Source organism: Orbicella franksi, chromosome 10 (assembly GCF_964199315.1).
Source record: "Orbicella franksi chromosome 10, jaOrbFran1.1, whole genome shotgun sequence".
Lineage (NCBI taxonomy): Eukaryota > Metazoa > Cnidaria > Anthozoa > Scleractinia > Merulinidae > Orbicella > Orbicella franksi.
This window is the reverse complement of record NC_138154.1, coordinates 19962082-19974019: the sequence shown is the minus strand read 5'-3', so window position 1 is coordinate 19974019 and position 11938 is coordinate 19962082. Positions and strand designations below refer to the sequence as shown.

Here is an 11938-nt window from a genome sequence, read left to right as displayed (position 1 = left end):
TCACGGAAGAGCTACAAATGTCACGCAAGACCTACAAAAGGAACGCTCTCGCTAAGGCAAACATAAACTAAAGTGATCGTCAATATTTTTCGCTTCTGAAGTAACAGCAGATTTCGTTTCGGTTTTTTTCGTAAAGGGATTAATCTAGGAGTGCCAAAACATTTCATCAGAATGCCTGAAATAGCGTTTCTGAGGTTCTGAAAATAAAATTCTCCTGGAGGAGGATGCTGAACCCCACCCCCTCCCCCCCCCAAAAAAAACCTATACTTTGTTAGATACCGAATAGCGAAACCTCAACCCCACCAACTGGTCCCAGATTCAGTCAACCCCCACTAACAACCATGTCCCATCGATAATCCTGAACGGGGGTCATCTCAAAAATTTGCGATTAGGAGGAGATACAGAGTAAATATTTACGATAAAGAGGAGGCTTATTGTTGCAGGAACTATCTATGAAATCCCACCAGACCCCTCTCCCTCAAATAGAATGATGTTCGAATCTAAAGAGAACACAAAAAATGATGCTGATCAGATTTTTGTTATCATTAGTCATGAGAAATTTACGAGCTTGTGCTATTCCAGTGTTTATGGCCTCGCATGATCTTCGTTGACGTTATTACTTCCTAAACCTTTAGCAAAAATTCGCTTTATTCTTGGTGACAGAACGTTCTCTGGAATAGTATGAGACACACAGTTGACAATCCAGTAATATTAGTTTTCAAAAGCAACCTTTATTAAGAAAAGCCTTTTAATTGAACAATTAAACTATCTACTAAATGTTATTTTAAGTGTCTAAGATCTTTACAGTCTTAGCAGTAAATTAGATAATAGTAATGCTTTGAGATGCTTTGCAATCCGTATTGCGCAGTCTCAGCGCCCTAATGTTTACAAACACAAAAAGTATCACCCGAGGAAATGTGAATCGATGTTATTCGTTACGAGCCACCTACTTTACGTTTCAATTTTTTTCCAACAGCTTCATTGATTTTTACAGCTGCGAAGTTGTTTCATCAAGTCATGATATGAGGAAGAACGAAAGATAAAGCTTCCCGTCCATAATGGCGGTTAACATGAAACTTCGAATTTAATTCATGTAAGGTAGTTGCGAAATGTTCACATTTTGTTATGTCTTACATAAGACAAAACAAGAAACGTAAACAAACTCTCGAGAGTGCGCAGCACGGACTGGAGATCATCTTTCATGCAATGGGGCTACTGAAATATATATCGTAATATGCCTTAGATTAATTAGCTAAATAAACATTTTCACATAGAGAAGCATTCTTATAGCTGGCTTTTGCATATATCCCACATTGTGTTAGTCATTGCGTTACAGACCCCTGTTGTTGCTGTTGTTGTTGTTGTTGTTGTTGTTGTTGTTGTTGCCGCTGTTGTTGTTATTATAACTTATAATCAGTACAGTATACTGGAGTTGGCGACTTTCGCGTTTCTACCTCACACTTATATTGCACCTCTTACATTTGCTAAATGCCTCACATATTGTGCAAGTGAATATAGGAAAGATCATAAATTTGAACCACAGAGAAGGATGAAAGCCACGAAAGACTATCACAGTTATCTCCAGCTCCCAGTTGGCTTGATAGCTCAGTTACTAGAGCACTGCACGGGTATCGCAGAGGTCATGGGTTCGAATCCCGTTCAGGCCTGAATTTTATTCGTGCTTCAATTTAATTCACAGCTGCTTTAGCTGAGTACAAAACTGTGATGATCATTTATGTCTTTGCCTTATAGTTTAGATTTGTAATTAAAATTTTAATTCTATTTCAAATTTCTAACCCAGGGATGATGACTAGTTGTCATAGAAAAAAAAGTGGATAATGACTCGACTCAAATTGAGACTGAATACTCTTTGATCATCCCGGTTTCTCTGCAGCGGGCGCTTAAAACATCTCTCTTAATCTGAAACAAACTCCTGCTCACTACGACAGAAATTTTTCAAAGGTAGGAACCTGCCTTTAGCGAGTACTTCACTAAAACAATCCTCTAAAACGGACACAGGAGACATTTCTGCTATATCAGTATATTATTTCTCCTATAAAATAAAGCTTTCTAAAGCGGTTACTTAACCGACAACGTCTGGACAGCCGGAAGACAGGTGTCTAACTAAAACCAACTTCTTCGTCAATGAAGACGGTCATATACACAAACAACTGTTTAGTACAGACCGATCTCTAACTAAAAACAAACAGATCTAATTAAAATGGTCACCTTTCTAAAAAACACCGAAAAAGCTGTCTAATACGGACAGCTCTCTAACTAAAGCCAAGCTTCTTTAATAAAGACGGTCACCTTTGTAACATATATATACAGAAACAGCCGCTCTAAAAAACAAACCTCTCTTAGCGGTCACCAGTAGAACTTAATTAATACCGCTCGAATACAAACGGTTCTTTAACTAAAACGAATACCTCTATAATACATGCAGATAGCTCTGAAGCGTTAAAAAAACATTCTAAAAATGCTGGGATACAATCCCCACTATTAACTAGCTAGGTTTCTCACGAGCAGACTCAAAAGTTCTGTATTTCATCCGTTTTCAAAGAGAACAATGCCATTTTCACACGAGTCGAAGGGATTGCTCACATATCCAGCTCTCTTTCTGATCAAATCGCTGCAGTATCTTGCTGGCTGAGAAGTGGAGGCTGCTGCTGATCGTGTTGCTCGCTCATAAACATTTCCTCTGCTGCGTGATTTGCGTCATTGTTAGGCAAGTCACCTTTGTAAAGATCGTAAAATCCTTTCTTGGTTCGATGCAACCTCTGCCCCAGTGCTGCGCAAACAGTTCTGGGCGCCTGAAACGACAAAAGTCTGCTAGTCTTCGCGACGCTTGACTAGTTTCTACAAAATGACTTATTTTCCTTCTCCTTGGTGAGTTATCAAGGGCAGGGCAGGAAATTACTTCGAAAACATTTTAAAAGGGACTAGGTTGGGCGAATGCCATCCCCAGGAAAAGAGGACAGCTGAGACTGGCATGGAAAAGACCAGTGGAAAAAGAATTGAGAGAGGCTGGCTGGGCCTAGAGCCAGATCCAACGGTGGGCAGCTGACAGGAGCATTGTCCAGAACACAGTAGTGAGGGCATTATGTGTTACTTATGCACAGAGAACATTAGCATGTGTGTATGCAGGTTGCGCGATTCTAGGGCAGTTCCAATACTGCTAACTGTTCCGTCAACAACTAAACTGCAATATTACAAATCGCTTAAAACTGTAGAAGAAATCAAACGAACGAAACACAGAAAAGCCAAAAAGGAGAGTAAAATGACTTAATCAGTAAAAAAATATATGCCATCTACCTGCGCATCTCTAGACCTTATGTCTTTGCACGATGCATAAATCAATTCCAAGAGCAAGACAACCATCCCGACAGCCACGCCAACAGCGAGCGTAATGAATACTCCTGCCATGTCACTGAAGTGCAGCTGATCGCCACCTTCCTCGGCGGCCTCCTGGGCTGCCTGTGTCTCGGCGCCGCACACGCTGCGGCTTCTGAACCATTTCTCCGTCATGCGCTCTAAGAAGCCTTCCTGCTGCAGCTCAAGCATGGCCACACTAAAGTTGTGAGTGTAAGGTGAATGTCGAGGGAGAGCGAAACCGTAGTTAATGCTGCCAAATGGCCTGTAAGAAATGCCATAATCCCATCAGCGATACAAGCTATACTTGGAGAGTGCCTGGCAATTGGCAAATTACTGCGTTTGCTGCATTGGAGGCGAGCCCATGATCATATAAATGGGTACCGGCGAACTTAATGCTGGGGGTAACCCCGCGATGGACTAGCATCCCGTCCAGGGGGGAGTAGAAATAGTCTCAGTCGCTTCATGCTACAGAAGCCGGGATAAGTTCCGGCCTGATGGGCTACTTAGGCTCGTATGCAAACTTAACCTTCACCTACCTTTCAATAAGAGTCAGTGTGTTGCACGGCTCACGCTGCACCTCATATTCTAGTACAGCGGAGTCCCAAATAAAAGCGTAATTTTCCGTTCTTCGCACTTTTTCAATCGCATATGTCGCATTTGGCTCCAGTGTTCCATGGCGCTCGATGAAATCCCAGAGCTTCTCATAGACTGGGAGCGAAGCCGATCTTCATAACAAGAGAGAAAGACAAGACTCAAAATTACAGTGGTTTCAACATGATATATAATCACAGTGGGAGGACATGATGGCTGTCGGTGAGTGAATGCGTTTAATTCTGGATCGCGAGCTGCTTGGGTTCTAGCCCTGACCGGGGTCATTGTGCAAAACACATAACTTTCGCCATCTCCCCCGTGAATCGCAGGAATACTGAATAAGTCACTATCTTTTTATCATAAGGCTGCGTAAAAAAAAAAAATCCAGGGGGCGACATGCCATGGATTAGAATCCCACCCAGGGGGGAGTAGGGATACTCCTAGTCCAATCAAGCAATAGAGGTCGGAGTAAAGCGTTGGTAATGATGAATCAATTCTAGTCTCTTATCCCCTGGAATGGCAGGAGCTTGACCTAATTATTATTCTTCGTATTATTATCGTTCTCGTTTACTTGAGCATCTTTTTCAGCTGACCAGGAGCGGTTCCAAATTTCACCCTGTCCTGATTGGCCAGATCTTCGATGCTTTTGATTGGATGTTCGTACTTGTTGATCGTTAGGAACGCAGCCAGGTTAGCTGTGTATGTGGCACCAAATATGGAGATGGCGAACCACCTAGTGTCATAGGAAATAATGAGTTTAGGAGATTTCTCTACTTGATTTAACGGTAAAATAACTTTAGCCAAGGAGATAGCCTCCCAGCCTCCCAACGGGGAGGCGGGGAACTTCCGTATAAGAAGGACCCGCATGCCCGTCGGGAAATTTGAATAAAACCCCTAATGTGTGCGTGGTTCGAGCATGCGTGGTTTGACCCCTAAAAGATACTATTTCATAATAGACAACAAGGATGGACTACAGTGACAGCGTTTTTTCATTATTCTTCACATGTAACCCTGAAAGATACCGAGACCACTAAAATTAGTGGTATTTTGTCCTGGACGCCGTTAGTGGGACCAAAATCCTTGATTTACACCCCTGAGTGAAACAAGAGCTTTTCATATGGGAGTTCCCCACCCGCCTCTCCCACTACAGGGGTACCCTGCTACGTACGCGTTTTTGTGAGAAACAAGCCAAAAAACGTCAGTCTGCGTAGGAGCTACCTCTGAGAGGGAGATTCTTATTTCTACAATAACTGGCCAAATTATCCTGCCTGCATACGTTCATTGCTCAAGAGATATGCTGGCTGAGTGTATGGAACGTTGGAATGACACATGATAGCTTGATCTTTCGCTCTGTCACTCGCGTGCGATTTGTCACTAAGATTTCTCTCTCATTCGCCGGGTGAATGTTACCGTTCAGAATGACTACTATTGTCACCTAGACGCAATAACAGCCAGAAATCTATGATTGACGCAGAGGAATTTTAAGCCCAAATTCACGAACACAAGAGGTATCTCACCAAGCGAGCGTTGTCGCTCTTCCAGAATGAGAGATTGGATGAAAACCATCTGGACCCTGCTCAAGATAAGAGGCAGCTGCTGCCCAGAATGAGTGAAAAAATGACAGCGTATTCTGTGCGTGAGCTTCTTCACTTGTGACTTCCGCTGATTGGACGACTCTTCCATAGTAGCCATACGGGCTCAAGCGGTCGTAGATCCATACCACAATTCCTACGATGACTGAGGAACTAATGATGGCAATCCATAAGGTTTTCTCAAAAGGATCTAAGAATCCCCAGGTATTAACTTTACTCCCCATATCTGTTTTCTTCATGATGATCCTGAATCCCAAGCTGTAGTAAGGCTGCGTAAAGTCCACGGCTTTTTCTCGTTCGGGGCTAATTGTCAATGTAGAGACGGCTAAAGAGGCTTTCTGTTGACAAAACATGTGTATTAATAATTTACTTGATGATTTAATTAATTGATTGGATGGCTGGCTGACTGAGTGTGTGAATGCCTGGGGTGGATGGATGGATGGTTGGATTGATATATAACTTGACTGAATGATTGATTAATTGATTGATTGATTGATTGATTGATTGATTGATTGATTGACTGGCTGATTGACTGACCGACTGACTGACTGTTTGACTGACTGACTGACTGATTGACTGACTGATTGACTGACTGTTGGATGGATGGATAGATGGATGGATGCATTGATATATAACTTGATTGATATATTTGGCTGATTGATTGATTGATTGATTGATTGACTGACTGACTGATAGATTGATAGATCAGAGTGCATTCAGCCTTACCTTTCTTGTTAGTTCTCCAATTATCCCATCCCATGTTCCATCAGCTTGCTTGTCTCCAAAGTTTTCCCTCAGCTCCAGTTCATATTCAAACTGCAGTTTCTTCCGCAGCTCATTAAGCAGATCAATGCAGAATCCCTCGTAACCAGGACCAGAATCCGTGTCCGTGAAGTTGTCTTTCTTCATTACAAACGGTGGACTCTGGATTCAAACAGACAAACATTTTACGTTTTTAACAAGCCCAGCTTTGTTTACTAAGCACTCGCCACTTCTTAACCATTCCTTAGAAGTTGCCCCCGATCCATTTATGAACATGAAAGCTATTTTTACAGTTTGCCGTCCATTAGAACGTATCATATAAAGTCGTGAATGAACCAATTCAGCCTGAGAAACTGGAGAGGAGATTTTATTCGATGCTAAAACGTTTGTCTTTCCCTCACTTTTTTTCCGATCGTGTTCGTCTTTAGATGTTTCAATTATCCTTCCTGCCTTAGCGAGTCCTTAGCCTGCGAACTCCCTCGGATTTCCGGATGTCGCTTCACGACGCCGAAGTAAACCGCGTGCAACAAAAGTCGGAGATCTGCCCGCGTTTTGGCTCTCCAGGGCCACATCTGAGGTCGTTTTTTGTATTTTCCGCGTCAACAATGAATATTGGTCAACAGCCCGCTCGTATATCGTAGTCGGAAATCTTATCGGAACGTAAAAACCTTTGTAGCTGCGCAAGCGCGCTGGACAGGTGACAAACTATGCAGAATTACAGTCGAATCCCGCCAGCTCCAAACCCCAAGGGAGTTCGAGATAGTAGATGACTGAAAAGTATTTTCTCTGGCATATCCCCAAGGGGAATTTCCTGAAAAATTGGGTCATTGTGGAGGTGGGCGGCCCGCCTACCAAAACCCTTTTCCTATTTAAGAGCAAATTCTGCGACTTTTCCTACCCTATTTATGACCTGACCAAAAATTGGATACCCTGTTTTCTACTTCTTTATATTTTTTAAAAGACCTGACCCTTAAATCAATGCCCTGTTTCAGACCTGCCTTATAATTAATTTCCTTGTTTAGACCGATGTTAAAAGCATTTTGAAGGGCTTTTGTTAATGGTGTTATCCATAATGATGTGATGAAAAAGTAGCTTTTTTGAAAAACATAACCAAATCAAGAACTAAAATGCAAAAAACATAACCTATTTAAGACCAAAATAACCAAAACCGATACCCTCTTTCTGACAAAACGGCTAAAATAAAAACCTTCTCTTTGAGGCCGCACATACCTATATAGCCCGTATAAGGGAGTTCTTCCTTCGGAGTATCTCCAGCGGGAAATAGTTTGAGTTCCAGAAAGCAGGGAGTTCGAGACCAACGAATTCAAGATAGCGAGGTTCTACTGTATCTTCAGTTCACAAAATAGAGATTGAGAGGTCAACGTTGGCATGTGAAAATCGCTTACAGTTTTAGTAAGATCAACGCTTGGTATTTCAAGTTTTAAGCGTGGTGTCTCAGTGGCGGATCCAGACCTTGAGCTAAGGGGGTTGGGGGGGGGGGGGGAGGGGTTGTTTGCCTTGCCCTGTCGGCTTTTCTCCCTACTGTGATTTATTCTTTTTTTACCCGAAATAAGGGGAGCCTTTCCCCCTCGGGGCCCGTCCTCTAGATCCGCCACTGTGGCGTCAGGAGCTTCTTAAAGAATACCAACTGAACTGATTGGCCTATAGGATACATTTATTTTTTAATTGTTCTTCATATATTTATAATGTAGGTGTTCTGTCTTAGTATGACTCTTTTACGGACCATCCTTATGGCATTTCTATGCTTGTTAATTTGTTGTTATTAAATTATAAATAAATAAATAAATAAATAAATAAATAAACGTATGAAAAGAGATGTTACCATACCAGCGCAATCAGAACTTTAATCTTCCTATACTTGAGTTCAACACTAGCCAGTTTCGGGACATCCAGTTCACCATCAAGCCACACCACCGGTCTTTTTCTGTACATAGTCAAGGGTGGCTTAGATCTAGCATGCACGTTGTATTCTCCCACCTGGCATGCACAATTTAAGGAATCCATCAAGGTAAATCAGGATTAAAATGCTATTATATCCAGCCAACCAACTAACTAGGCAAACAGCGACCCAACTAACTAGGCAACCAGCTACCTCACAATCGACGATCAAATTGAAGGAATGAATGTACAAACCTACCAACTGGCCAACTAAGTGACAAATTACCGAGCTTCCCAAACCCGGGGAGATACTCGGATTCTCGCTTGGGGATGTTAATCACGAATATTGAGTTCACTTGTCTCTTAGGGTGCACTCGTGAAAATAATACAAAAAAGCGCTGTCATTTCTTTTAGGGGGTCAAATAAAGCTTACGTCACGTCCAGGTTGGTCTCCTTTAGGGGTGGGGTCTAATTCAAATTTTCTGATAACCATCCCAAACTCTTTCATATGGAAGTCCCCCAAGGGGGTAGAGCGACCGTCCCTCACCTTTTGGTATGGAACTTCCCCCGGTGGTGAAGGGCGTTAACCCTGTAACTACCAAAAACTGAACCCAAAGCGTTAGCAGCCGTGGACAGTTGTCTCGAACTTTTCAGTCTCCGTCTATATGGTCTAGTAATACCTAACCTGGGTGCTTAATTTCTCTTAAGTTTCTCGCGAACCTCAAACGTCTTTGTTTCCCTGGAAGAGGTGAAGGGGGTTTAATATAATAGTAGAAAAATTAACTAACCGCGACGGAGACGCTTGTTTCTTTATTGTCCATACTATCTCGAAACTGAATCTGGAACATGGCGTTAAATTAGAAATCAAAATTGGAAAAATTAGCCGTCATGGTTCACGTTCTCCAGATCCGACAATGCAGAATTTGGTCATTGCAGAGAACGGCAAAGAAGTGTACCAGGAATTATAACACACGAGCACAGCTGCTGTACTGCTTAGTAAACATTTTGTTTAGCGACTTTCCCGTTGTCGTTGCCGTTGAAGTTTTCTTAAATAACTCCCTAATGACATACAGGAGATAACCTCGAAATAACCTTGAGATAACCTTGAGATAACCTTGAGATAACCTTCTGTAGTGTCATACCTTTATCCACCCTTCGCCAGACTGATAATTGATCACGTCAAAAATTTCCTCTCCTGGCGACCCGGAACGACTGAAACTGATACAAGTCATAACTCCTGGATTTTTCACCTGAAGAAAAAAGACAACAAAACCCGACATGGTTAAAGCCGTTGGGGATAACCTTCCTCGCTATATAAATGAAAAGTTAATTTTGGCACCAGCACAGTTTTTGCTCTTGAATCTTTTGAAAACATGCGACGTGGACCAGAAAGACTACACTGGAGCGCGCCAGGAAAATCTTTCTTATTCAAAGTAGGCCCATCTTGGAAATCTTACACAAATGTTTTATGCTTTGCTTGGCCTAACACACATATACAGACGCGCTCAAGTCAATTGTATAGTTTACGGTTTGTGCAAAAAGATTGTAAATTAAACGACCTCTTCGTCTTTTTATCCGTTTGCCTGCTTGTTTGTTTGTTCCTTTGTTTTCTAAAAACGCTTGACTAAACGGTAGACTGGACTAGACGAGACTATATAAGATCCGCATGGATAAACTCTTTCAATGGAACGATTTGCAACACAAATCAAATTCTACGGCGATTAAATAGCACGAGAGAGTAAAATCTAGCTACTGTGCCAGAACATTGAAGGACGTATCATGGGAAAGATTCTTACGTCTGAGATTTTCTTTGATTTTGTAAGGCGGGAGGAGGACATTATTAAAGTGCTTATTATTATCACTACTTTATGATATTTGTCTTCTCACTGTTTGTACGGCAAAATGATATCATAGATTCTGTATTCGATAGGAAGCGTGGCTACCTAACGATTAGCGCGCTGGATTCAGTTGAATCAAGCGGACTGGGTTCTAGCCCTGGTTGGGGTCATGACGCCGTCCTAGCGATTCGTTACTGTCCAGTTTCGTATTCTCGGTATTGGACTCGAACTAGCTTGCAACTGAGACTAATGCAGGGAGTCTTTTCAGCTGTAAATTATATTGGTCTCGTTTTAACGACATTCTTCGGCATGAGCCACCGCTACAAGCTAGTTCCAGTTCAAAAACGAGAATATGAAAATAGCCTACTGTTGGTGTCTGAAAAAAAGTAGATATTAAATGAACTACATTTTCAGATTGTTTGAAACTTCACTGAAAGAGAGAGTGGGGAGTAGAGCGAAAACAGTACAGTGAATTGGCCTAATTGCCTTTTAAATAAATTTTTATTCATTAATTGGTTACAAATTGTGACCAAGAGAGAACTTAACTCACTTTCTTCATTTCCTTCATTAACATTTCTCCGTCTTTCCATGGATTCACTACACTCCGATTGGAGCGACAAAGTCCATTAGCAACAGGAGGCTGTGAGATCGATCTATTGCTATCAAGTATTTTTTCAATACCCTTAGCAACGGTCAATACGGCGTCATAAATCCGTCCTGATCGACCCTGTAAAGAAATCACCAAAAACCTATGATCGCGGGCATCCAAGGAGCTGTTACTAGCAATCAAGATTAGCAAAAGAGGACGCTTTTAATTAGGGGTAGATGCATGGGGGAGGGGGGATACATTCCCTTTTTAAAAAAATAACTAGGATACGTGCCCTCTCATTGGTTAGTAGGTGTGTTTAGTGAGAGTAGGTAAACACGGTTGTGACGTTTTAGATTCGCGCGTACTTTTGAGAAATATTTTATAAAAGCATTAGAGTACTTTGTTTACTTGTTTACATATCCTCAATTAAACACTTGGGAGATTTGAAGTATTCTCGAAAGTTATGCAAACTCTCGATTGCGTATCGGGTTTGCATAACTGTCTCGAGTTCTCCTAACCCTGTCGTGTTTAGATGACGCTACGTAAACACGGAAAAAGTGCTCTATTGCTTAACTATTGATCCCGTTATTGGTTTCACTTGCATGTAGGGTGATCAGTGATCCAAATCACGTGCTGTCAAGTTCGTTACAAACTATTATTACTAAGTGCAAAAATAACGTCAAACCAGCCCGAGAAACCTGAAAACAACAGTGTAATTAATAAATGTTTTCAGCGGAGTAAACAAGTTCTTCTTGCTATACAGTAAATTACGGTATACGAGACTGGACCGACTGGAGGCTGCAGTTTATTTCTGGAATTTGCTAAGCAGCTGATCGCTTGAACTGATGGTGTGACAACTTTCGGAGTGCGATTAGAATCGGTACCTTCACGAGTGCTCCAACTAAGAATTTTTGAACACGGCAATTGTTTCACCGACTGCGTTTGTTGATTTTTTTTTTCTTTCTAAAACTGATGTGTTGTCATTTGGTCTTATGGGATTCGACAGTTGATAATCACTGATTCGATAACTCCTTGTTGGTTTAGCCTGCAGTACAGGCGTTATTTTTGAACGGAAGGCCATCTTGGATTGTAATTGGATGCTTGACCGGTAAAGTTTTCGCTCGCCCCAGCCCTGCACAGTTACCAAGTCCAAGATGGCGACCTAATACGAAAATAGGCACTGCAGGCTACTGTTGGTTGCTCGTTTCAACTTACTATGATAGGAGCAGTTTCGCCAGATTTCTTCCATTCTTCGGTCACGCTGTCAAACAGCTGACCACGACCCATCACGG

The 11938-nt window shown here is 41.9% G+C and overlaps 1 protein-coding gene across 1 annotated transcript in view; it reads right to left on the bottom strand.

The window, feature by feature from the left end:
* Positions 1-29: 29 nt before the first annotated feature.
* LOC145500762 (glutamate receptor ionotropic, kainate 2-like) overlaps positions 30-11938 on the bottom strand; it is a 19211-nt gene continuing 7302 nt past the window's right edge. Inside the window, exons 5-14 of the mRNA XM_081480292.1 lie at positions 11862-11938; positions 10608-10784; positions 9362-9469; positions 8169-8318; positions 6285-6482; positions 5484-5896; positions 4538-4699; positions 3912-4100; positions 3316-3637; positions 30-2813 (exon numbers count right to left, since the gene is read on the bottom strand). The exon at positions 11862-11938 is cut by the window's right edge and continues 49 nt beyond it. Coding sequence (XP_081336418.1) covers positions 2625-2813; positions 3316-3637; positions 3912-4100; positions 4538-4699; positions 5484-5896; positions 6285-6482; positions 8169-8318; positions 9362-9469; positions 10608-10784; positions 11862-11938 — 1985 coding nt within the window. The 3' untranslated portion in view covers positions 30-2624. The remainder of the gene's footprint in view (positions 2814-3315; positions 3638-3911; positions 4101-4537; positions 4700-5483; positions 5897-6284; positions 6483-8168; positions 8319-9361; positions 9470-10607; positions 10785-11861) is intronic.